The sequence below is a fragment of the Megalobrama amblycephala genome, linkage group LG11, assembly GCF_018812025.1.
Source record: "Megalobrama amblycephala isolate DHTTF-2021 linkage group LG11, ASM1881202v1, whole genome shotgun sequence".
Classification (NCBI taxonomy): Eukaryota; Metazoa; Chordata; class Actinopteri; order Cypriniformes; family Xenocyprididae; genus Megalobrama; species Megalobrama amblycephala.
Window position 1 is genome coordinate 21,114,207 of NC_063054.1, and position 26,277 is coordinate 21,140,483.

Here is a 26,277-nt window from a genome sequence, read left to right on the forward strand (position 1 = left end):
GGCCCTTATTCACAACCATTATAAACCTTGGAGGACTAAAGATATTTTTAAATATATCTCTGATTGTGTTTGTCTGAAAGAAGATAGTTATATATACCTAGGATAGCTTGAGGGTGAGTAAATCATGGGATAATTGTTGGGTGAACTATTCCTTTAAGACTCCTCCTCTTTCCCTCTCCACTGCATTTTTTCATCTTTTTTCATCTTTTTTTCATCACTTCTTTCATAAACCCCTTCAACCCTGCCACCTTCCCTGTCCTGCTCTTGCACATTGAACAGGTCAAACTGTCAGCAATGCCACAAAAACCACAGGAAGGTGACACTCATTAGAGAAACAACTTTGACTAAAGTTCACACTAAAAGTAGTTTTACAGCAACATACAAAGACACAATTTTTCTAAATATATTTGCCTAGCTAGAGTCAAAAGTTATTTAAATTATAAAGTAAATTATAGTGTGTATTTGTGTTATGGAGGTAAAGGAACAGTAGACCACAGTTAAGGGGTGTAAATCAGGAGCATCTTAGAATCCTTTTAGTGGCGCCAATGGAAATTACACACTTTAGGTTTAAGTAAATATTATCACTTCTTCAACATCTGGAGTTCACTGCAGGTGTTTCTTGTCTTGCAACAAAACCAATGTGTTGTAAAACTTGATTCCCTCTTTCACTTTTGGCTGGGCAGTGAGTGAAGTCCTCAGGTGCTGCTGACTCACTGTATGTATATTTGGTCATCTTCAATAGTGGGAAATCCTTTGCTTCTTATCAGATATGTGAACAATAAACTCTGACTGTGCTGGGAGATTCACATGCTCAGAGAGCTGCGAGTTGTCTTCAGGACAACATAGAGCAAAAGTACCTGCTAAGATCTTCCAAAATATACACAAAGCACTTCAACCAACAGTTAAGGACTTCAAATAAACAATTTAACTGAAGTACTCAATGAGGGATTATGTCTGTGGCCCATTAGAAACAGATGTCCAGATCTGCATCAAAGCCAAAATCACAGTCACTGTCTCTGACAACAGGGTTTTAACATATTTTACAGCCCATTGGGCATAATCATAAATGAGCATTTCTTCAGACAGTTGCGTTTGCTGCAATCTGCAGAAACTGTATGGCATGCTTCCCCAGATGGCTGACAATATGGCCCAAAATCATGTGCTTCAAGTATAAGAGACATAGTGTTCATTTCAAGAATATACCAAAATAGGACACACTGTTAATAAAATGATTTGACTTAATTTTACTGAAAATTACTTAGTAAAATATGATGACCCCCTCTTCCAAAAATATGAAGGGAGGCATATTCTGTATATTTTCATGTATAAAGACCCAATTATACTGTTGAAAATAAATAAATATATAGCTATATAAACAATGAAGAGACATTTAACGTTATACATAAAACTATCAATTAATCATGACTACAGAATATGTATGTTTTTTGTGCAACATTTTCTTTTTACTTTTCCATGGACCCCCCTGAAGCTCGTTTGAAAACATCTGTATATTATTGCAGTCTATTTTCAACTGCAGTTTAAATTTTTTTCCGAACATTTCATTTTCAAAGTGATGCCTCACAGTGCTTTTCTTTTCTTTTCTAATAAATATTGCTCCAGATGGCAAAAAATCTTGAAGCTAACCATCGTAATCATTGCAAGATTCATGGTTTCAGTTATTTATTTACATACTGAAGTAACAAGAGCTACACACAGGATTTGCACATTTGTCTTCAAAATAAAAACTGTAAAATAAATATACAATAAAATACATTAAACAGTCTTTTCTGGGGCAAAACACCTTTCAATTATTTAAAAATGCATATGAGAACTGTAGTGAATATGCGGCCACAAATGGGATTCCTGGACCATCTGTGTCTATTTTCACGTGGTCCTCCTTTCATCGATAATGCAAACACTGAAAATACTGAAACGACAAGCAACGCTGAATATAATATAAATGCACTGAATATATAACCAACTGTACCTGGTGTGTGTCTGAAAACTGCACTTATGAATAAATGAATCAAGAGGCAAAATAATGACAGAAGATGATCATGTGAAAACAAACAAAACAAAAATATAACATACATACAAAAATATATGCAGCACATGAGAAAACGTACCGTGATAAAACAAGAAGCAACATTTTGATTTACATATTTTATATATATATATATATATATATATATATATATATATATATATATATATAAAATTATTTACATACAAGAAAAGAGCAAACAGTGATGGTATGTATGTAGCGGCTGAACATCGATTGCTTCAGCACTATAATTCAGACAATCTGAAGTTCATTAACTACAGTCGTTCTACTGGAGGAACCCATCAGTGCTCTGGCATTTTAACAGCAAATGACCTGCATTTACACATTCATACACTCTCACACAGACGCACAAAACACATTAGCGCAAATGGAAGCAAAAGCCAGTGCCCATCAGGAACAATGTCCCAGTGTGGCGAAAAGGAGGGGAGGGGGTGGGGCGGTGGAGATGGGATACGGGCTGAGTTGGATCTCCCCGGCCGAGACTTTGTGGAAGTGAGACATCCGCCGGAGGAAGCAGCTGGACACAAAGAACAGAGGGAGACCTGGAAAATGAGCTACTGACTGAGTGTCCAGACTACTGATGTTTGCACAGCTTTGAGTTCTGCGGCTGGTGTCGACTGAATCATTCAGTACGTAACTCATATTCAAACAAATACTCTGCCCTTTTCCCTTTGGCAGTGGAATGAGAATCCTATTGGCTCATCTAAGTAACAGAAAGCCGCTCTTTTTGTCCTCCATCTGAAAGCCACCTGTCTATTGGCAGATCCTTCATTGGCTACTCCTACAGAGAGCAAGAAGCCATTGGCACCCATTTCTACACAGCAGCAGCAGCTTTCTATTGGCTCAACCGTCAACAGCACGATTCTCATTGGCTAAAGAGCATAGAAAACATTTCAGGCACAACAGTTGGTGTGGTAAGTAGAAGTCAGAGTAACTGAGTCAAGTCTGTAGGAAATGATAACCCGCGATTTCCGCAAACACAAGAAAGCAGAGCGACGACGCAATCTCAGAGCAGTCTCTCTTTGAAACTACCAGACCCCCACCTTACTTTTTATGCACAAAATTGGATGCAACAAAGAAGCTAGCAAAACATTTACAAATGTACAAAAGAGCACTACTCGCTATGTCTTCCAGTTTCATGAAAGATAAAATGTGGAATCAATCACTCCCATTTTTCTCTGGAATAAAGAACAGAACCAATGCTACAGAAGCTACTGATCTTCGACAGTCCACCATTATGGAACCACGTCATACATAAAACTACTCAAAGAAACATTTGAATCAAGATAAGTCTGCCATACAAATGAAATAAACCAAATATTTTCCTTAAAACACACAGGGGAGGTGGAAGAAACTGTTTAAAGTGATCCCTAAAAGAAACACTGTCTAAAAGTTTGATACGTCAAGCTTGAATTACTGCTTGACTGGATCATTTCGCTGTCCCAAATTACATTTCCTGGAAAAGGAAAGGACAACATAAGCCAATAATATAATACTGCTATGGAACCAAAATATCGCTGAGTGTTTAAAGTAAACAATGAACTGTGATGAATTGCCTATTCGTGTCCCAACACCTTTCCTGACAGTGAACTGAAATGTGCCTCAATTTGGTCTATTTAAACGTAAAACGTCTTCCAGATTCAGCTGCCAACTGACCAAATACTATCCCAAATACAACATGCATCAAGTAGCTTGTTTTTGGCTTGTGCAGCAGCATGATTATGCTGTTAAATGCTTTTACGTTTTTTTTTTACTGAGTTATTGCTGCTTATACATATCATTGTAGCCTTTTATGTGTTTGATATTTGAATTTATGAGAGGAATGACTCTCATGCCAGGCTCTTTTACTACTGACAGTCTGACATATGACTGAGTCATATTCATCCCATAAGCTTTACAGTATAATAAAGGTGCGGCATAATGCATTTTCAGCTAAAAGCTCATATCAAATCAGAGATGTTTTGGGAACGTCGTTGTGATTCTCATGATTTCATCTAGTCTCTGACTTGAAACAGCCTGTTTGACTCCTGTCACTTGTAAAGACTTGACTATTAGCAAATGAAGCATTGCTGTGTTTATATATCCAATATAATAAAGCAAAGGGATTCTACAAAAAAAAGGTTCAGTCCTCCTGCAGACTCACATTGAAGATATAGTACCATGGGATGATACCAGCATTGATTATTAACTTTCTCAAAAGTTTGATGTCCCACAATTCCAAAGAATACATGAAATGTTAATAGGAAAGCACACCATCACTGTCCTTTCTGGCAGGGGGGCTTATATACACATTCTGCGAGAAAGGTGAATGGAAAGAATACGACTGCTCTTGGATCCTAAAAGAGATTTTTGATCAGTGTTTTCCACCAAAGTCCTCATGCATGTCAGACAGCTACAGTGGAGCTAAGGCGAAGGGTCTCAGTAGATGAATGGTTTCTGCTGGGAATCAGATCTTCACACCGGAGGGTGACGTGGACCTGTCCCTTCCAAGAAGACATCGTTGTTGGACAACAGGGGCTGAGTGGCGGTACTGTGACTGCCCACTGAGTTTAGCCGCTGGACATGAGAACTGGATTCCTCACGAGGCCCCGGTGCAACAGGCAACCTGGAGCTGAAGTTTAAGTAAATCTGAAGAAGAGAAAGGAGATATTGTGTCCATCACAAAGAAAAGGAAAAATCTTTTTACTGTCAAATTCTTAGAAATGTATTCTTTGTATTCACATTGGTTTAATATATGGATTTTTGTATAACTGAAATGACTGTAATCATGTGGTATAAAGTAAAAAAAAGGAACATTTTCTTTACACTATGAATATATGTGACTAAAAATATATTTAAAAGCTTTTTTGAAAATTATACAAATATCATGAATTATTAGGGAGTTGCACAACATAACATTTCACAACCTGAACTAGCCTTGTCATTAAAATATCAAATTATCTCTGGTCTTCTCTATGATATAATTTTTATATGATATCAGGACAATTGCATCTCTTTTTCGACTTTCGACCAAAAAATTAATTTTAATTCAGAAATTAAAAACATGTTTATCACATTTCAAATAATTGTATAAACTGCATTTTCAATATACTTTTAAAATAAATAATAGATTAAAAATAATAATAATTAAAAAAAATCGACCCTTGCATGTTTACAATGTTTTGAGTGCTGAAAAGAAGAAAAAAAAAAAGAAGAAAGACATACATGTTTGGTGCTGTCTGAGATTTGCTGTTCGATTTTCTCCACTATCTTGCTAAATGAGGGTCTCTTAAAGGGGTCGGCATCCCAGCATGAGTGCATGATCTCATACCTGAAACAACAACACAAGTTGCGCTGAACATTGGGAACGTTGTAGTGTATAAATGGTAAAAGCTGCCAGTATCTTGTTAGATTCAAGATATTTTCACTAATTACAGCTCACACTTACATTTCACTTGGGGCAAACTCTGGTGACTCCATTCGGTATCCTTCCTTGATCATCTTATAGAATTTAGAGTCCACAGGCATTCCCGGGTAAGGACTACTCCCTATAGAAGCACATTATCAATATTTGGATCAAAAGCAGTATACCATGCCAAGTGAAAATAATTATGAGATCATTTAACTTACCGAGGGAGAAAATCTCCCACAGCAGGATGCCATAAGACCAGACATCGCTCTCAAAGGTGTACACACATTCAAAGATGCTCTCGGGGGACATCCACTTCACTGGAAGACGGGCCTGTGCAGAGAATATCCTCATTACATACATTCCTTCCTTAATAGCATAGGTAGAGCATGAAAGCATGCAGTACAACACACATTCCTTGAAGGATTCAGTCTTAACAATTTACAATCAAAAGGCATGTTTGGAAACCTCAAATCATAGAGTTTTGTTCTAGTTAGCAAGCTGTAGATTGACTTGTTTGCAGAATAAATATACAAAAAGAATACTGACTCAAAGACTCCAACACTATAGTCTACAGTAAGTTTGTTTTGACTGTTTGTTGCTTTGGGCTTTTTTTAGACCATGAAACCAGGATGCAAATTCTGGGATATAAGTCAACTGTCTTAAAGTTGCAGAAAATACCCCGTTGTTGGCTTGTTTGCCTCAACCTCTTGCCAATGTAAAACATTTGGGTAATTCATGCATGTCTAGTACATGTCTCAACATGGATAAACGCCCTTGTATTTTAAACTGATCATTGTCATTTTGCTTTAGGTGGGATGTCTTCACAGAAAGCTCTTGAGATAAAGCACATCCAACACCCACAGTAAACACTTAAAAAGCGGGTTTGACACAATGTTGACTGACAGACTTTTGCATCAATGCAAAGAAAAAGCTTCCTTTTTGTAACAAAGTGTCTTATTTATGGATTACACATTCCTTTTTCGTAGCTTTTTATGATTGTGTATAGGTAAGCCCTGGTTCCTAAATGTGTCACGTAAGAAAACTATGATCTGTGCTTGCTTATTCACTTAATCCGATAATTACTATACAGTGTGACAAGCAAAACCTAGTGGGAAAACATACAAATGAAATAAAGTTGAGGCTAAAGTTGTTTATATGTCACATGTAATGACAGCTAATACTTACATTGCCCTTTACAACATAGTTTGAGTCAGTAGTGATGTCTCGGGCTAGTCCAAAGTCACAGATCTTGGCCACTCGGCCTTGGGTGAGGAGAATGTTTCTGGCTGCCAGGTCTCTGTGAATACACTGCACAAACAATAAACACACATGAAGAAATACTGTTCATCATACACACTAATATTTTAAAGTAGAGACAGTATAAGGGGACCACTCAGAAAAACGAATGGGAGAAACTCTTGTTTTTTAGGGTGATTTGAGCAAAAGAAGGTAATACAGCTGTGGTCATATTTTATGGCTAATTTAAAACATGTTATTGAAATGGAATATTGACAAGCAGTTTTTGTGAATTCTACCTTTTGCAATTCAAGTAGGTAGAAGCTGTACTTGTATGCATAGAAGTTAGTGGCCTGGAGGCACTACCAAAATGACCTGGTCAGGACTGTCAGGTATTTACAGTAACAGTGCCAATATTTAAAACCCCATTAGCAAAAAAGTGTTGACCATACCATATTCTAAGTTAGCGTAGAGGTGCTGAAATGAAGCCACTGACAGAAAACTCACATGCCCAATTAACAGCTTGACTAATTTAGTGTCCTTCCACTAAACTGAATACTGGACCTGCTGACCAGGTGGGGAAATGTGATATTTCTCGGCATGGTCCTCTGTGAATGAGTGTGTGCATGTGCTTGACAACATGTGTGCATTTGTGTGTGACCTTGTGTAACCCGATCCTTGACTGGGCAGAGGTAATGGAATGTGAGCCAGTGGCATTGTAGAGGAAGGGAGAGAAGATCTGCAGTATGGGATTACTGCAAACACTCGGAATATAAAACTCAGTATCCGTCAGAAAGGCCGAACGCAAACAGATTAAAAAAAAAAAAAAAATCACTTACGTTCTTGGATGCCAGAAAATCCATCCCTTTGGCTACTTGGTAGGAGAAGCTGAGAAGATCCTCAGTGTCCAGAGTCAAGCCATCTTCCTGCAGAATCTCACTGACGGCATCTGAATCGCTGTATGAATCACCTAAAGGGGTGAAAAATTCTGTTAAGAATAGACAAGAAGGTACAAGATATGATGAGAAAAGACAACAAGTTAAGAAAAAAGAAGGCATGAGAGCTGAGACAAGATGAGACGAGACGAGAACATACTAGACTAAAAGACAAGGCACAAGACAAAACGATGAAATAAGACAAGAAAAGGGATGAAAAGAGATGGACAAGAGAAGGCACGAGACAAGAAGAGATGAGAACAGATGGCACAAGACAAAGAGATGACATGAGAAGAGATAAGACTATAAAAGAGACAAGGTGACAACAGAAAAGAAGGGACATAAGATGAGAAAAAAAAAGATGATATGAGACAGAAGAGATGAAGAATATAAGAGAAATGAGAAAAGGAGAGACAAGAGCAGACAAGTCTAGAAGAGGGGGCACAAGACGAAACAAGAAGAGATGAGTTGAAATGAGAAGAGCTAAGAGAACAGATGAGAAAAGACAAGAAAAGAGAAAGGATGGAGAATAGATGAGACAAGACAGGACAGGACAAGATGAGACCAGAGAGACAAAACAAGAAGATAGAAAATTAAAAATGCACAAGAAGTGAAGGCATACGACAAGATGAAACAAAAAGACATGAAATTAGGCAAAAAGAGATGAGATGACAATAAAAAAGAAACAAGAATAGATGAGAAGACAAGACATTGATCCAACCTTTATTAAGTGATCTTCTGTTTTCTGAGGACAGAATTCCCAATACAGAGGGCTTCATGGTCATGTACCCATTCCTGCTCTCACTGTGATCAAACATGAACTCTTTTTAGTGAACCCAGAAGCACTTCATACTATCATAACTAACTACCAGTTGCATTGATCCTACTTACTTTGGTTCTGGCTGCAGCATGATGTTTCTATAGTAAGAGTCTTCTCCTAGCGTAGAGAAGTAGAAGGATTCTCTCCTTCTGCGCAGGAAGTTCAACAGGTCACCAAAACAGCAGTACTCCGTTATAACTAGTGTTGGACCTGTGCAACAGACCAGTTCAGTAATGATGAACAACACAATACACACACACACACAGTTTGTTTTTGTGAATTGTATGGACATTCCATAGGCGTTATTTTCTATCGCCCTATACTACCCCTACCCCTAAACCTACCCATCACAGGAAACTGTGCACATTTTTACTTTCTTAAAAAAAACTCATTCTGTACGATTTATAAGCCTTTTGAAAAATGGGGACATGGGGTAATGTCCTCATAAGTCACCCTCTCCTTGTAAACCTATGTCATACCCATGTCATTATACACATTTGTGTCCTGATATGTCATAAAACACGCATACACACACACACACACACACACACACACACACAAAAAAGCCTCTCACCTCCAATAGTGCAGGCACCTAGCAGGTTGACAATGTTAATATGGTTGCCAAGATAACTAAGCACCTTCAGCTCAGACATCAGAGCCTCTTTCTCAGTGGCATGAGCACTTGCTGTGGGGCAAAAGACCAAGACAAATAAAACCATAAATAAAAAAAACAATAAAAACAACAACAAAAAAAAACATCATAATTTCTTTAAAGTAATACATCAGAATACACAAACAGAGAATGTTCCCCCAGTGTTAGTACATGGTTCCCCTTTGGTTACTGTTTTGGGAACCAATTTCTAATGTTCTAGGAACATTCTTTTTAGGTTTTATTGTTTAAAACCATAAACCAACAATCCAGAATGTTCTGGGAACCAAAAAATTGTGGGTTACTGGAAATGTTTAACCTCCTTCTTTTAATCACGCATGTCTGTGTACCTTCTGGTGTTTCATTACGCATTGTCATATTTGCTTAAATAAACACGCTGGTTAAACATGCCTTGGTGTTACTGTGCTACACATATTTCACAAGATTATGAACATGCTTTCTGTTGCTTTTTACTCACGTTTGAGCATCTTCACAGCTACGGTCATCACAGTGTCTGCTTTGGACATGCCATAAGCAGTGGCCTCCACCACCTTTCCAAATGCTCCAGATCCTAGAGTTTTTCCTGGAGATGCAGGGAAGCAAAACTGTTTTTGATTGATTGAAATTGATTCAGCATGAACGGCTCAGTATCACTTTTCCCTTATAAAGTTGTTTACAATCAATGGATCAGCCTGGAAACTGGTCCAAAACAAGTTTTCAGCTGGAACATTAACTTGTTTTTGAATCAAGTAGGTGTGGCTTTTGGGGAAGCGTGATATGCTAGATCCTGTTGGATCCTGTTTGTTGACGGATACGGTTATTCCTTCATGGGGAAGATATGATACTATGTCACAAGGCGCTAGCTATCAGTGTCAATAAACCATGCACAGTCAATGAAAAGAAGCAAAATTCAAAAGGCTTTTATGCTTTTTGGTGCATTGAATCTTAAGATTTCCAAACGCAAAGTTCAAACAAAAGTAATATTACAATGTAGAAAGATTATTTGGGAAATGATTTACGAGGTCCAACAAGTCAAAGCAGACTGATTAAGGAACTTCACTCACCAAAACGCAGCTTATCTCTGGGAAACTCCCATTGGTGGTCGTATGGAAGCTGGGTGGGGTCAATGTACACGTAGCTATTTCCATGAATACCCTCTATGACTTTCCACTGTATTTGGTATTTAGGTTTCTGTAGGAGACAAAAATGAGAGAGGGAGAGAGAGAGAAAGAAAGAGGGATGAGGGAAGAAATAAGCAATGAGTGACGTTGCTAGACAAGCATAAACAACCTTTTACATCAGTTCCAGTTACTGCAAGTGTAATGAGGTGCTCTGAAAGACAAAAGTAAACAGAGGCCACTAATAAAAGTTTAGTGTAAATGCACATAAATTATTCAAACACAAATGTGAACAGTAATTTCATGTGTGCATGTGTGTGTGTACACACATAGCCGACTGCTCCCCTGTTCAACAGTGTGAAACTGCACGGTGAAACATCAGGTCTTATGACATGCTAAGTAAATTGTTGTTTCAGAGTTTCCCTGAAGTGTGGGAGGGCTGCCAGGTGTGACTGGTAAATTACGTTGAATTTGAGTATCACGCTTAATATCAAATAACCAAACACAAATTATGCTAGAATAACAAGTGGCTACATTAATTATTACTAAACAAAGTTCAATTTTGTCTCATTAATTAAACACCCCCATGAGTCAAGCATGTACTTCATGTGTTCGAAGACAAGCTATGTAATGAATGACATTTTACCTGCATATATTTGTAGGACAGCACGATCAGGATGAGAACAAGGATAACAGCCGCGGCAACAAAACCAATGAGCAACGGTGTGAAGAGTTCATGAGGAACAGTGTTCTCTGTGAAGATTAAAACAACATACAGCGGCCATCAGAAACATGCAAGATGCCATATGTACTCCATCAACAGCAAACCAGAAATGTGTTTCTTTTAACAAGGGATATTAAAATTCTGGCTGATATGAAAAAGCAGATGATAATTTTTCATGTTATGGCCAATAAACAAATGCCAGACATTATAAAAAACAAAGAATATTGTACAATACTGATAATCAATATATTGTGCATCCCTACTTTTAACTCATAATGGATATAATTTGGTGTATTAATCACATTAATAAATTAACTCTAATGTAATTAAATGTAATTTTGATTGCAATAACACCTTGAGATTTTATGCGTGTTCCGCCTGTAAACTGTCCAGTTGGGAATCACTGCTCTACACAATGTGTTTGCGTAAATAAGGCAATCTTTTACAGGCATCAACGGATAATCAATACACATGGCTCATCCCTGAGGATCATTTCTGTTAGCACAAAAAACCACAGTAGATCTGATGCTTGTCTTGAGACTTGAGCCAGAGTATCAATGGAAATAAAACACTATTATTGGACTAAGTACAGACGTTGAAACAAAACCACAGTGTTTACCCTGTTGGAATACCTATAAAACAAAACAATAACAGTAAAGAACCATCGATAATAATGAATAAGTGACTCACATTGGAATAATGTCCAAAGGCCTTGCATTTAATGAGGTGTGAATAATACTCGCTAATGAATTGAGGTAAAACTCTACTGGAGATTTTTGTGACCCACTTTTTTTCACATTTTGAAACTGTAGCTGTGTTTTTTTATGTAATGTGTGTGTATGTGTTCATGCGTGTTGTGTTATTGTTTTTCTGTGCTGTTCTGAACGGTGTAGTAAGCTCTTAAGCTATAAGAAGCTTTCTCTCCATTTCAAGTCAAAGAATGCAGACTCTGCAGGATGTAATCCCTTGTAAACCTGCCACTGGCTTTCACAGTCCTCTTCTGCTCCCTCTCTCTGTCTCTCTCTCCCCCTCCATCCTTCCCATCCATCCATCTATCATCACACTGCATCCAAGCATACCATCAAGCCTTCCCGCAAACCACCGAACACCATAACAACACACATTTTTTGCATCTCGCTCAGCTGAGGTTGAACAGCTTTAACAGTCCAGCCTAAGGCTCATTGTCCCACTGGTTTTCCTGGATCTACTGCAGTATAAACCTTGAGAGTCTAAAGCAGTTCTTACACATCCCCTAACAGGCTTTCCTGAGGCAGCTAGACTCAATTCATGCGCTCAAACCTCAAAACCTCCAGTCCAACTCCTGATGGACTCTACAAAAAGGTCAACGTTCAACTAGAGTTTTTTTTACTTCTGGCTAATTCAGTTGAGAAAATGCAAAACTTTCACCAAAAAAAAAAAAAAAAGGATAAAAATAAATAGATACAAACTAAACTGGATGTAGATGACCTTTTGTTAACCATTCTGTCTTTAACAATAATACCAGCACAAACTGGGGTGGAAAAACTTTGTGTTTTGCAACAAACCAAAACGTAACCCCCCCCAAACCCTTGAGATAATCTCGAACAGTTGGTAATGCTAGGTTTACAAAAGAAACAAGATTAGGGATAAAACTCAGCACCTCTGTTTATATAATAGCCTGGATATCTCTTATCCAAAAAGTCTGCCTACACAGGTTGAGCTGGAGCAGGAGTGGTGACCTGCAAGTTGGCAGCTGGTTTAAATTTCCTTAAAAAGATGCAGCCAACATACAATGCACAGCTGGAGTGAACGTGAGGAGATGTGCATTTCCTTTCATTTGGTTGTTTAGCCATTCCTGGGAAACCAGAAGCACCTGGGTCGAGGTCTCTGAGTCTCATTCCACTTCCTGGTTTTTATATGATGTGTAAGTAAGATGAATACTAAACTTTGGGACACTGATGACTGAAAGGATAAGTTCACTTTCAAATGAAAATTAGCCCAAGCTTTACTCACCCTCAAGCCATCCTAGGTGTATATGACTTTCTTCTTTCTGACAAACACAGTCGGAGAAATATTAATAAATATCCTAACGCATCCAAGCTTTATAATGGCAGTGAGCAAGGATCAACGAGCTGAAGAAAGTGTCTCCATCCACATCCATCCATCATAAACATATTCCGCACGGCTCTGGGGGGTTAATAAAGGCCTTTTTGAAGCTAATTGATGTGTTTGTGTAAAAAAAAAAAAAATCCATATTTAACAAGTTAAGAAGTAAAATATCTAGCTTCCGCCAGACCTCCTTCAGTATTCAAATTCAAAAAAACGGAACTGGCGTTGTGTTAGTTAAGCTTTTTCCGTAAGTTGAATAGGGAAGGGGTAGGACGTACAGCGTAAGCTTTTTGAACTGCGAGAGTTTTACACTTGAATATGGAAGGTGGTCTGGTGGAAGCTAGATATTATACTTCATAACTTGTTAAATATGGATATTTTTTTTAAACAAATGCATTGCTTAGCCTCGGAAGGCCTTTATTAACCCCCCAGAGCCGCGTGGAATATGTTTATGATGGATTGATGGATGGATGTGGATGGAGGAACATTCTTCAGCTCATACTTGTTGGTACCGCTCACTGCCATTATAAAGCTCGGAGGCGTCAGGATATTTATTAATATTTCTCAGAAAGAAGACAGTCATATACACCTAAATTAAATTAGCAGAACAGATCATGTACACATATACCATTCAAAATTTTTGGGTGAGAAAGATTTTTTTTAAAGAAATTAAAAATATTAAGCAGCACAACTGTTTGCAACAATATTTTGCTAAGCAAAATATTATATTTCTGAAGGATCATGTGACACTGAAGACTGGAGTAATGATGCTAAAAAAATCAGCTTTGCCATGAATAAATTAATTACATACTAAAAATATATTAAAATAGAAAACAGTTATTTTAAATGTATTTCACAATGTTACTGTTTTTATTCTTATTATTTGATCAAACTAATCCTTGGTGAGCATAATCAAACCAAAAAAAAAATCTTACCCCAAACTTTTGAACAATAGTGTACATAATGGCAGACATTTAAACAAATAAAATAAAGGCATACAATACTTATAAATATTCGTACCTAACTGCAAAAATGGCAGAACATGCATAAAAGAACAAATAAATTTAAGAAAAGAAAATATGTGGTCCTTGTGTATCTTATTCTAACACTAATTCATGTATAATACTTAAAGTTTGCAGGATTGTTTTCCTTTCATGCACATTAGAAATATACCAGTCAAATTTGGTAATGGGACAGACTCCCTGGCCGATGCAATGACTACTCAACTAGGAGAGAACGGAGACACACCCTCAGTCAACGATGGAAGAAAACCCCAAATCAAACAAGTCAACAAAATTAACAGATTTTTTTTCTACTAGCACACCAAAGCAAAGACACACACCCTGACCTGTGACAAATGAGCACAACCTATACAGGCCGCACTGGGACAGTATGCGAGTTGATTTAATGGACATGTATGTGATATGCAAAGGTCCAACAAAGAAGCAGTGTTTGAATTCATAAAACCAAATCTCAGATATATTCTGGTAAAAAAACACCTCCTGTATGACTCACTCTCAGAAGTTGCATAAAGTCAGCCAACCAGATTATACCCTGCAGATCATGAAAATGCTTTCCAGTTTTGTGAGCAGTATGGATCAGAGGGTCAGAAAACAGACTGTAGGCAGTTTGCGGGCGGAGTCGTCTGAGGCTGAGACTTAGTAACTTACTAACTTGAGTCTTCAGTCATTGTCTGAAGGGGTGTGTGTGTGTGTGAGTGATCTGGGAAGTTATTTTCTCACCACTGATAGAGAAAAGAGTGTACACGATTTCCCCATTGGCAGATGCCACACATTCAAGGGTGGCGTAATTGTTCTTGGTTATGTTCAGACGGCTCTCCACTGCGCCTTTCCCAAAGGGAGGATTTGTCATGGTTACAGTGACAACATCCTCCTCCTCCTGAGTGGCATTCAGCAAATTAGAGCACCTGAGGATGCATGCAACACACTTGTCAATTCTTGATCTTGCACTTCTCAAGAACATGTAATTACTGTGTAGAACTGATTTATGTACAACTACAGTTTTTATAAATATGTGACCCTGGACCGCAAAACCAGTCATAAGCAGCACGGGTATATTTGTAGCAAAAGCCAACAATACATTGTATGGGTCAAAATTATAGATTTTTCTTTTATGCCAAAAATCATTAGGATATTAAGTAAAGATCATGTTCCATGAAGATATTTTGTAAACTTCCTACCGTAAATATATAAAAAATGTATTTTTGTGAGTGGATATGCGTTGCTAAGGACTTCATTCGGACAACTTTAAAGGCGATTTTCTCAATATTTTGATTCTTTGGCACCCTTAGGTTCCAAATGTTCAAATAGTTGTATCTCGGCCAAATATTGTCCTATCCTAACAAACCATACATCAATGAAGAGAGTACTTATTCAGCTTTCATATGATGTATACATCTCAGTTTCAAAAAATTGACCCTTATGACTGGTTTTCTGGTCCAGGATCACACGCTGCTTTAAAGTCAAATTATTTAGCCATTGCAACCCATTTTGAGGAAAGATTACAAAGCCTAACATTTTTTTCTGTTTGTTCACAATAAGACAAGGAGCATGTGGGGTCAATTTTCATTTCATGTAGATCTTAAGATCAAATGTTAAGAACCATTGCATATGAAAGCACATAACTTTTTTTTAAGTTCTAAGGATAATAATAAGCATCTCTCACTGCATTCAGGGTCTATGACAGATTTTTACTGATGTGTGTGAAAATAGCTCCTTGCTTAAGAAAGCAAAATAACAAGCTGTGAATTGACAGACCTCGAGGGCTCTTTTGTTTAAAAACATCAGAGTGGAATGCACTGCCATCAAGTGCTTTGATTTATTTGCTTAATTTTTGTTCAATTGTTATGTCTCTCTCCTCTCTCAAAATTAAGTACGAGTGCTACTGAGTTGAGTTCAATATAAAGTTTGTTTAATATAAAGGCAGAACACATAATCTCAACTGTTTACATTTCTTATTCTGTCTCTTTATTGTTGAGTGATATCGTTAAGTACTTTGTTTGTCATGATGGAAACCTCTCTTCAGTGAAATACCTGTTTGCTGAGAAAACCACCAAACCGGTGACAGACAAAGTGAGCAACACACAAACAAGATCAAAGGACAAATTGCCCTGCATGTTTATATGCTCAAATTGAAGCAGGTCATGTTATCCTGATCGGATTTGATCACCATGAGGAATTGATTGGATAAGCTTTTGACTAAGTCTGTGCTAAGGTGTTCTGACAACACTGTTATTATCCAAGAATAAACAGCCCCACGGGAGCGGCTTGTTCCCATCTTGTTGGGCGTTGTCACATGACTGATGGCAACCAATCGCTTTTGTGATGTCACAATCATGACAGAGTCAAATTGCTTATCCCCATGAATAATAGGCTAAAGCTTTGTTGTCCAATCATCAAACATCAAGTTAGCGCTAAGTGGCTAATCCATGCTGCGTCACAATGTACCCTCTAATATGTTAACACTGCTCAAGGGAGGTACGGCTAATTTCTGAAAGCAACTTTTGGAGCCCACTGTATGTACCTTTCCAAGTTTGCGGGTGTACTCGAAACTAACGTAACTGTAGAAAGACACGTACCTTGAATGGGGTTGGTCACAGTAATACCACTTGATCTGAGGAGTGGGGTAACCCTCTGCCACACAGCGCACCTGTCCATCAATCGGCCCCTCATAGGACACAATCTGTGGTTTACCTAACAGTCAAAGATTGATTCAGAATCAGTTTTACAATTCTGATTAGTGAGATGGATGTTTGTACAGCTGTCTATTATAGTAAAATGTAGATTAAGTGACCTAAAATGCCAGATATTAAATATTTTGCAGCTTAAAATCAGTAATTCTAATAGAAAAGAAAATGAATGATAAAAAATGATAATGATAAATGTCTTATTTGCCGTCTTCAAGGCCAGTCCTTTCATATCCGTTTTTACACCACCTCTACTATTGTTAGTGGGCTTTGGCCAGGGTCTTACATAGACAATTGAGTTCTTTCATCCAGCACAATACTCAAGAAATATGACTGATTACTAGTGAACAAGAATACACACAAAAAGTCATAATCACACAATTTCTATACTCTTTTCTGGCAAGTGGAAATGCAAATATTTGCCATTTGCATTAAATGTTTTCACTCACTTATGACATGGACTTCGAACGTTTGATGGACAGTTGCGTCTCGGTTTGAGCATGAAAAGGTGTAAACGCCGCTTTCTGACACCTTGAGACGCACTAGTTTCAGCTCGCTCGTGTAACTGTAAAATAAAAGAAAAAATATGAATTACTTTAAATATCTTTTAGTTCACTGAATTAATGGAATAAAATGTGGAGTATGCACAAAATGTGGGATGCACTAATATTAACATTCTGGTCGATACTGATGAGCCAATAATTATTTTCATGTTATGGCTGATAACCTATAAACCTATAAAAAACAAAAACCAATCACTTTAAATGCCACAAGTGAATTTAGGCTTCACAACAAATTATGTAATTTAAATTATTAGTATTTTTAAAAATTAATATTAAGTAGGGATGCACCGATATGAAAATTTTGGCAGAAACCGGTAACGATAATTCTTTATATTTGAAAGCCGATAACCGATATATTGGCCAATTAATCTAAATAAAATTTTTTATATAATTTTTGAGAGCCTGATTACAAAAACAAAAGTCTCACCATTAAAAGCCATGTCCCAAGCAGCAATATAATGTTCTCATTATAATATTATGTAGCTTATATGACAGACTTGCACTGTACGTTGCACTTGACTGTATTTTCCTTTTTTAAGTGATTTCAATCATATTTCAAGCAATTGAAAACCATCATGGTAAACAGTGCACATCTGAAGTGTCTCATCTGAAGGGAATAGTCCAATATTAATCAGCTTTAATATAATGATAACATAAAAAATGAGCATATATCGGCCTGATACCGATATGGTGGCCGATATATATTGTGCATCCCTAATTTTAAGTGAGCGTTACATGACGGCAAAGGTGATCTAAATATAAAAACTGGTATAACGAATATTTCCAATAATAATAACTAATATTGTCTAGATAACTGATATGGTATCAATGTGATATGCATCCCTAGCAATTGCTACATATGAAAAACAAGCATTGTTAGCAGTAATAAAATCATACCTATTCCCATGTGACCGGCTGGTAATGACATGATCAGTGGTATTGGTTAGTTTTACACCACTGTAGCTCCAGGAAAACATATGAGGCTTTGGGTAAGCGTCCATTACCACACGCAGGGACAGACTTTCTCCAGCGCGCACTCTCTTAGTGCTGTTATTCACACTTGTTAGGTTAATAAAGCCTTTATCTACATACACAAACACATAAAACATAATTTTATTCTTTGAAACAGCATAGCTATTGAGACTTAATAAAAATAAGTCTCGTGATTGTTTGGTAATAATTTATTTTACAGTGTCCTTGTTACATACTGTATGTTACATGTAAAGACAACTAACCTAAACCAGACAATAACCATATAGTAAGTACACGTTGTTAATTACAATTACTCACTACTTAAATGTATAGTTACAATGTAACAAAAAACAACTTAAAATAAAGTGTAACCGATAGTTTTTTTAAACTGAAAACGGTATTTGAAACAACAGAGACTTACCATAGATGTCGACCCAGACCGGCTTTGCACTGGTCCCTCTTTCGTTCATGGCCTCACAGTTGTAACTCCCTGCATCCTGCATCGTCACAGACCCCAGACTGAGGATGGCGGTCCTCACATGAGAAATAGGCTCAGTCAGGAGACGTGAGGTCAGCTGAACTGACGGTTGCTTGGCACATGCAGAAAGAAAACAGACACAAAGCTGATTGGGCAACTCTGGAGAGATGAGGCCAGTCTTGGGTTAAGTGCTTGTCTATATGTATAGGTGTGGCTGTTTTTATTATCTTTATATGAAACAAAGCATGTTATTCATATCTCAAATTTCAGTCTCTGATGCCAGTTTAATCTCGATGCAAGACTGAAGATCTGTTTGGTTGTGTTCCCACAGCACAGGTTTGCCAAATCAATCAATCAATCAATCAATCAATCAATCAATCAATCAATCAATCTCTATCTATCTATCTATCTATCTATCTGCATCATGTTTGCTACCTCAATTCAAATCCAAATCAAAATTCAGGAGTTAAACTGGAATTTAAATGTCATTCTCAATTCACTTCTGAATGACACTCAACCCTGCTGACAACCGTATTCTGCTGCTTTGTAAACATGATCACAGAGAACTTTGAGGTGCACCTTCAACCACACAAGATCCAGTTTGCCTCTGGCCATAATGTCAAGAACAAACAACATTTAAATTCTCATTCTCAGTCTACAAACACTAAATTGATCATGGGGGTACATATTACCACATTAAGTAGGTAAACTGGGACGTGCACTCATACCTACTGTATGCTTTTCTAGAGGTATGCTTTTGTAAACAGGTTTTACTTGATTGAAATGGTTGCTGTGTTTAATAAAGCCTGCAGTATATAGAGAATATATGTGTGTTGTGATCATGAAGAGTGTCATGGTGTGCTCAGGTATGAGCTGGTTACTTTGTGTCTTACCACTCCGCGTGGAGCCTTCCAATTGATTTTGATGTCGCTGTTGACATTTGAGGTGGAGCAGGATAGGGAGAGCTTTTCCCCCCGGGTGAGCAGCACTCTTTGAGGCTGACCCAGTGTGATCAGAGGAGGCACGTCTGGAACTAAAAGCAAAGAAGTATGATGCATTGTATCAAAGCAGCAGGAACATGTGGGAAAGGAAGAACAAGCTACAGTGGGGTAACATAGACATGCACATGTCTGGTGTCAGTCTGTGTCCTCTTGTTGTATTTATTAGGGCTGGCAATCAATGACTTTTTTAATCAAACAAATTAAATCATATGGCGATTAATGAATCAATAAATATTTGAAATGCCCCAAAATAAAAACATTACAATAAGTGGCTTTAGGAGTATATAAACAACCAGATTTTTTAATGTTTTTGAAAGAGGTCTCTTATGCTCACCAAGGCTGCATTTATTTGATCAAAAACAGAGTAAAAACAGTACTATTATAAAATATTATTACAATTTAAAACTTTCAATGTCTTCAGTATCACATGATCCTTCAGAAATCATTCTAATATGCTGATTTGGTGATCAAGAAACATTTCTTATTATTATCAGTGTTGAAAAGTTGTACTGGTTAAGTAGTTAAGTCACTTCTGATCAATTTAATGCATCCTTGCTGAATAAAAGTACAATATTAATTTCTCTTTAAAAAATCTATTGATGGCAAACTTTGAACGGTAACGTGTATATCCCATCTGCTTTGAACGCATAAACATATCCTGCGTCAATGGCTCCTGCTGCCCATTTTTGGGAAAAGGGCACTTTTGCATTAAAAAAATGTATTACGCTAAATTGACAGCCCTAATATTTATAAATGTCTCTTCTTTTTTATTTCCTCACCGAGGCGGACATTGAGTTGATATTCTCCGGATTTAACCGTGGCGCCTTCTAGAGTCCCGACACAGACGTAACATCCCTCAAAGTCCTTCCTAACATCATCCAACACCACACCCGTCTCAATACTGGATGAATATCGCAGACTGTTGGGAAGCAGCTCTCCGTCGCATTTCTGCAGGTGCAACTCTGTAATATTTGGGTCTGTGGCCAAGCATGGGATCGTGGCCGTGTCTCCTTCTCCCGCAACAATGTCAAACACGATGCTCCTCCTGAAGGGATTTTCAGGATCTGCTGAGAGGAATGCTAAATCAAAAACCAATGAAACACAACCAAGGGGGCTTAGATCATGACATTACAGCTCAGAGAAAGAGAAAGAGTGTCACAAAAAGAGTGAAAGTGAAAACTACCCTCCATCATACCTAATGAACAAATACAAATAACCCACATCTGCAGTGTTAACATTTGTATAATGTAAATCTGCCCACTGCCAAAACTGCCAGGGATCAATTTGAAGATTTTATGAAATGGGATTATAAGAACATGCATGAAATAACACATGACACTGATGTATATATTAAAGGCCATGCAGGCAACAGATGAATACAGACAGTTGGGTATTTAGGGCACCTAAAGTGTGTTTTTGGCACAATGTGGAACCACAGAGGAAGATGAGAGATGCTGGAGTGTGTGTTCATAGAAAGAGAGGGAGAGTGAGAGTGAAAGACAAAATGAAGCACGAAAAGTGTTAGAAAGTACTACAAGATCATGCAAACACATGTAACGTTGCAGACGCACTGTCTATCTCTTTTACTATACAGTATCTAATCACACATATACTGTTGCCAACAGGCTTGTACACACATAAAATATACAGTAGCTGCACTGACATGAAGATATAACAGACAAGGTAGGCTAAGACACATAAAGGAGGGTTCAAGAATTCTTTAAATACTGCCCTACAGACATGTTACTCAGCCCAGACAATTTATTACAATCATTTAAAATACTCCTAAATGCAAAAGGCTGACTTACCTTTTACATACACATAGATGGAGCTCTTTTCATCAGACGTATCCTCACGGCATGAATATTTGCCCATGTGATGTAGGCCTGCTTTGCTCACTTTAAGAATTGTTAGTTGACCCTGCCTTTGTTCCTCCTTCAGGGTTCGATTGGGACGGTCTTCTCTCAGCCAGCGCACTGGATTGTCACCCTGACAGCGCAAGCTGAAGTCGCCGTTCAGTGGTACTGTGAGCCGGGGTCCGTCTGGGGTGATAGTGGGCCTGGACCTGCCTGAGAGGAAACAAGAATGCGAACATAAATGAAGAAGAAAAGATTTGATAAACTTACAAGAGGATAGATTATTTATAAAGTTAACATGACTTAAGTTATTTAACATAACAAGTAAAGACTTCATTATATTTTGTCAAATGCATTTGACTCGCCAGTATAAAATGGTACTGGGTTTCCAAAATAAAAAACAACAACGGTGATATACAAAATATACCAAGCACATACACATTTATACACACATACAAAACAAATCCCTCTCAAGTTGCATAAATGACAGTTAAGAGTGTGAAATAGACAGTTTCACAACTTAACAAATCCAAAAAAGTATGTCTTCCGAGTTCCTCTCATACTAATTTCTCTAGAAATGGCAATTTGACAATTTTACAGAAGCTCTTAAAGAGTCTACATAGGGGGAAAATTACTGCTCCCTCCTTAGTTTTTGGATAGTATAGCTTCATTCTCCAAAGTGCTACATTGCCTTATACAGCTACAAGGCTCAAAAGCAACAGGTTAGTGTTTTAAACTAACAAAAGAATCGTTATCCTCCCCTTTATGACTATGAGAATAGTGAAAGTAAGTGAAGAAAATGAAAAAAGTAAAGTAAAATAATCAAACTGAAAAATTCTATGTAGCACAACAGTAAAACTATAAATGATAGTTTTATCTAATACACTGAAAAAGTAATGGTGTAGCATTTACAGTGAAACAATTGCGTTTTAAAACAGAAAGTCTAAAATAGTATTTTCTTGTAAAAACACTCCAATAATCTTTTTTTAGTGTTCAATTTCTAAAATGAATAGATAATAGTGAATGTGATATCACCAAGTACAACATGTACAACATCTTTGTTGATCCTGGAACAACATTCCAATCAACCAATCAGATTTGAGGGACAAGTTTACAGTTTATGTTAAGTCTTGGCTTAAGGAGCAAGAGTAAGCAGTGAGCAAAGGGCAAAAGTGCAAGTAAATATCTGTTTGGCAGGTAAAAGATTGCATGGATACTTAAAGATTATGTAGTAATAATAATGTGTCCACTTGGTTCCTGGTAACTGGTAAATACTGTGTTTAAAGCTGTCACTGCTTTCTGCAGTTTTAATGGATCTAGGCAATCACAATGGCCCTTAATTTAACGCTGAGAGGTGGAAAAACTCAAATGTGAAGGAAAATTTTATGTCTTCAAAATGTGTTTAATAAAGCAAATATGACATTTTTGCATCTACTTATTTTGTCCCCCTGTTTATAAGAACCTTTCTTTAGTTTCTGAGAATCTGAGGGACAAGGGGGTTGGGGGCATGCAATGGCTTCCATGGTTGCTTCAGGCTAACATGAGATAACATGATAAAACCTAAACTGTGGTTTAGCCTGATGAGTAGTTTGTTTAAATGCAAACTGTCACTCTATGCCAAGAAAAAGGCATCTGCAAAGTCAGGTGTTCTTCCAGAGAAAAACAACAACCGTTCATGATGATTTGTTTTCTCCAGTGATCCGAACACTGTTAACATCAAAAGGGCAAATAAGAATCACTGCATGAAAGAAAAAACAACAATAATGTGACTAATGCTGGTCATGCACACACAAAGCACCTCACAGTTTCGCTGGTAAATATTTAAACCATGCAGAGAGAGCTTTTATCTTAATTATACCATTATGACAACATTATAAGTTGTTGAACAGAGGTGATGTAGGAGCTAATGATGCTTGATAAAGCATTATTGTTTGGGCCTGGATGCAAATTCAAAATGTATCCCCATTCAGACTTTCCCCCCAAATGTTTGGTTTTCTACAATTTTTCAAACCTCGCTCTTTCTGGCTCTCTGAAAAATATGTATTTTGTACCACCGTCAGCCACAAGGGGCACCCACCCGAAAACAGCACCACCTCCCTTCATACACCCACCAGAATGCTGACCTCTGGGCGAGATTACTAAACAATGTATATCAGGGCACTCTACTGTTAACTAGCCTATGTATATTTCCATGTAAACGATTTTCTCATGGCTGTTATGTAAAAGCCCGTAGCGCTCTGTGTTTGAAGGAACCCGATGCAAAAAGTCACTTGAGCGCTGAAGCCCTCTGGCGTTACAAAGTTGATCTTCAGATTCATGCCAAACCCACACCAAAACCGCATGTGTTCAGTATTGTCCACGCTCACTTCAAACCTTGTCATTTGAATTGTTTCATAATAAGGCTTGGACAACATAACCGGGTTTCTCCCTATTCTCCAAACACAATAACACATTGTGGTGGAATTTAAATGATTGAACACTACAGATTCCCCCCTCAAAAAAGGAAAGCTATGTTCCTTTTTGGAAACTTAAATTTTTCAAATAAAAGGAACATTATTATAGCAATTGAAAACTGTAGGACAAGTGGCATCTTTGTTTCGAAGCACGAGTTATACGAGGATAAAAGTCTGAACACATGATGCGCAATGGTCAGTTAACAGATGCAGTCCAGCTAATGACTCGCCCCTCATCTTTCAGAACATCCAGAGCTTATCTGAGCACTACAAAAGACCATCTGATACGTCCATGAGGTGCCAGCAAACGCAGGCAAAAAAAAGTCAAGTTGCAGCATGCAAAACAACTTCTCTGGCTTTTAGGAAATGTCATGGAATTGCCGATAATTTACATATAACAGTTGATAGGATAAGAGTAACATTAACTGCAAATGAAAACCCATACTGACGCACCTTTTAAGAACTGTAGTACCTGTTCCAGCTGAGTTTAGAGCCATTTCAATACCACAACAAAGAAATGTACTTGGTGCTCAATAAGTTGAGCGCACAATTCCGCTTTTAGCGACACAATCATTAATTCTTTCATATAGGCTACGCGCGACGTGAATCTCTAATTAAACGCTTCAAAAACACGCTGATCCTAACGTAAAGTGCTCGAGCTGCTCACTGTTGCTATGGCTACCTCCTCAGATGAACGCGATTTCTGTTTGCCGCTTTTTGGTTAATGAAAAGTTAAAAGTAACAATATGTATAACTAAACATGTTTAATATTCTATATGACCCGCAAATTATTTTTCGAAACCTTTTGGGGGGGTTCAATCCTTGCTTAGGGGAGTCAACCCCCCACGTTGTTCTTACCATGCCATTATATCTGAACTATATAAAGTTAATAATGTCACAGTGCGATTTTCTACACTCTTTCCTTCACACTAATTATACCTGAAACAAGCTTCGTATTCCTACACTTGACGCGGAGACAGGCACGCGCGAGCTTGATGATAAATAATTGAGAGCAGCGCGCGAGGATCGGCTTTACTTTACATTCTCACCTGCAGCTCTCCGGTCAGTATCTTGTTTCAATGATCCTGTAACCGCTTAAAGTGCTGGTATAGAGCCTCCAAACGGTAAGTGAATAGGATATGATTCACTGGGATTATGAGTGGAAATTCTCGTGAATTAGGATGGTTAATTTTCAGTTGGAGAAGTAGAGGAGTTCTGCACTGACAGAACGTGGACCGAGGTGCGAAAGCGCCTTATGTTAGTGATATTCATTATGAGGAAAAATAAGAAAGCACACATGGGGTCGTCTAGTGATAACAGCCAAAATTTTGATTCTATAAAGAGCCTACATGAATCTAGGGGAGTTTAAAAAAAAAAAAAGCAACAGGTCCATATTATTCTCTGAAGGTAGCCTAATCTGTTTTGTTTTTGGTAAGAATAATTCAACAAGGCTGCCTCAACGACTCGCATCTAAAGGTGTATACAGCAAGTGCAATGTACATCCCTACTCTACAACTTTCTGGAATCTTTCCTCTAAACTTGGAAAACAAAGTGAGACCATAAAGAAGCAATGAAATGATAAAAGCCGTCCTACCTGGTTGGACGATTAACTGCAACAAAACAGTAAACAGAACGCAATGATATTCCATTGTTATAATTCCATCTATCTCATGTGTGTTGGTAGTCTTGGAGCTCGATAATACCGCGGAACGGTCGCCAGCGGAGCGATCACTCCCGTCTTAAAGGGCCAGCGTTGTTTTCTACCTTGTACTCTGCGTGCGGGTCATGCGGAACGACGAGCAAACGTGGGCGGGGACAGGGAGGTAACATCAACAGTAATAGCACTAGTCATACCTGAGACACACAAAAGAGGTTACTAGTGCCACAGGGTGACACGTGGCTTGTCAGAAGAAACTCATAACAAACTATAACTATGGAAAGGGGTTATCAAATTGATTTATCAGTCCTTCAAATTTAATAAAAAGGTCCTCTGCGTCTGATAAGGCTGATTTGGCAGAAATTCACAACACAAATGAAAACATAAAAATTTTTACAGTCCTGCATGGAATGTTATTAGAGCAGAAAAATCCCAGTTGTGTTTTTCCAGTTTTAAAAAAAGGATTGCTTAACAATTGTTTTACAAAACAAAATGACACATTATCTTATCTCAGGCAAGCAATATTATTTACAGCATGAGGTGATAGGTGAGGTTGTATGTCTGT

At 37.7% G+C, this 26,277-nt stretch overlaps 1 protein-coding gene across 2 annotated transcripts; it reads right to left on the reverse strand.

Annotated features, from left to right (window-relative positions):
• Nucleotides 1-1,663: 1,663 nt before the first annotated feature.
• kita (KIT proto-oncogene, receptor tyrosine kinase a) lies at nt 1,664-25,844 on the reverse strand. Of its 2 annotated transcripts, none has more exons than XM_048206671.1 (21): nt 25,650-25,844; nt 21,555-21,815; nt 20,526-20,825; nt 19,639-19,778; nt 18,689-18,857; nt 18,193-18,379; nt 17,182-17,297; nt 16,625-16,739; nt 14,769-14,953; nt 10,861-10,967; nt 10,161-10,287; nt 9,575-9,679; nt 9,022-9,132; nt 8,519-8,657; nt 8,349-8,431; nt 7,532-7,662; nt 6,642-6,764; nt 5,675-5,786; nt 5,493-5,592; nt 5,270-5,375; nt 1,664-4,693 (listed from the first exon to the last, which is right to left on the reverse strand). In XM_048206671.1, exons 1-21 carry the CDS (start codon nt 25,702-25,704, stop codon nt 4,520-4,522), a joined length of 2,946 nt encoding a protein of 981 aa, XP_048062628.1. In that variant the 5' UTR covers nt 25,705-25,844; the 3' UTR covers nt 1,664-4,519. The 2 variants fall into 2 exon arrangements, with proteins under 2 accessions (XP_048062628.1, XP_048062629.1); XM_048206672.1 differs by having other exon boundaries at nt 20,526-20,810; nt 25,650-25,843.
• Between the last annotated feature and the right edge of the window lie 433 nt (nt 25,845-26,277).

Bases quoted from the DNA above. Each gene is read 5' to 3' on its own strand.
- kita (XM_048206671.1), bottom strand. From the start codon at position 25,704: ATGGAATATCATTGCGTTCTGTTTACTGTTTTGTTGCAGTTAATCGTC. The intron at 21,816-25,649 runs GTAGGACGGCTT...GTTTCCTCTCAG, and splicing joins GCAGTTAATCGTCCAACCAG to GCAGGTCCAGGCCCACTATC. The intron at 19,779-20,525 runs GTGAGGAAATAA...CTTTGCTTTTAG, and splicing joins TCAACTCAATGTCCGCCTCG to TTCCAGACGTGCCTCCTCTG.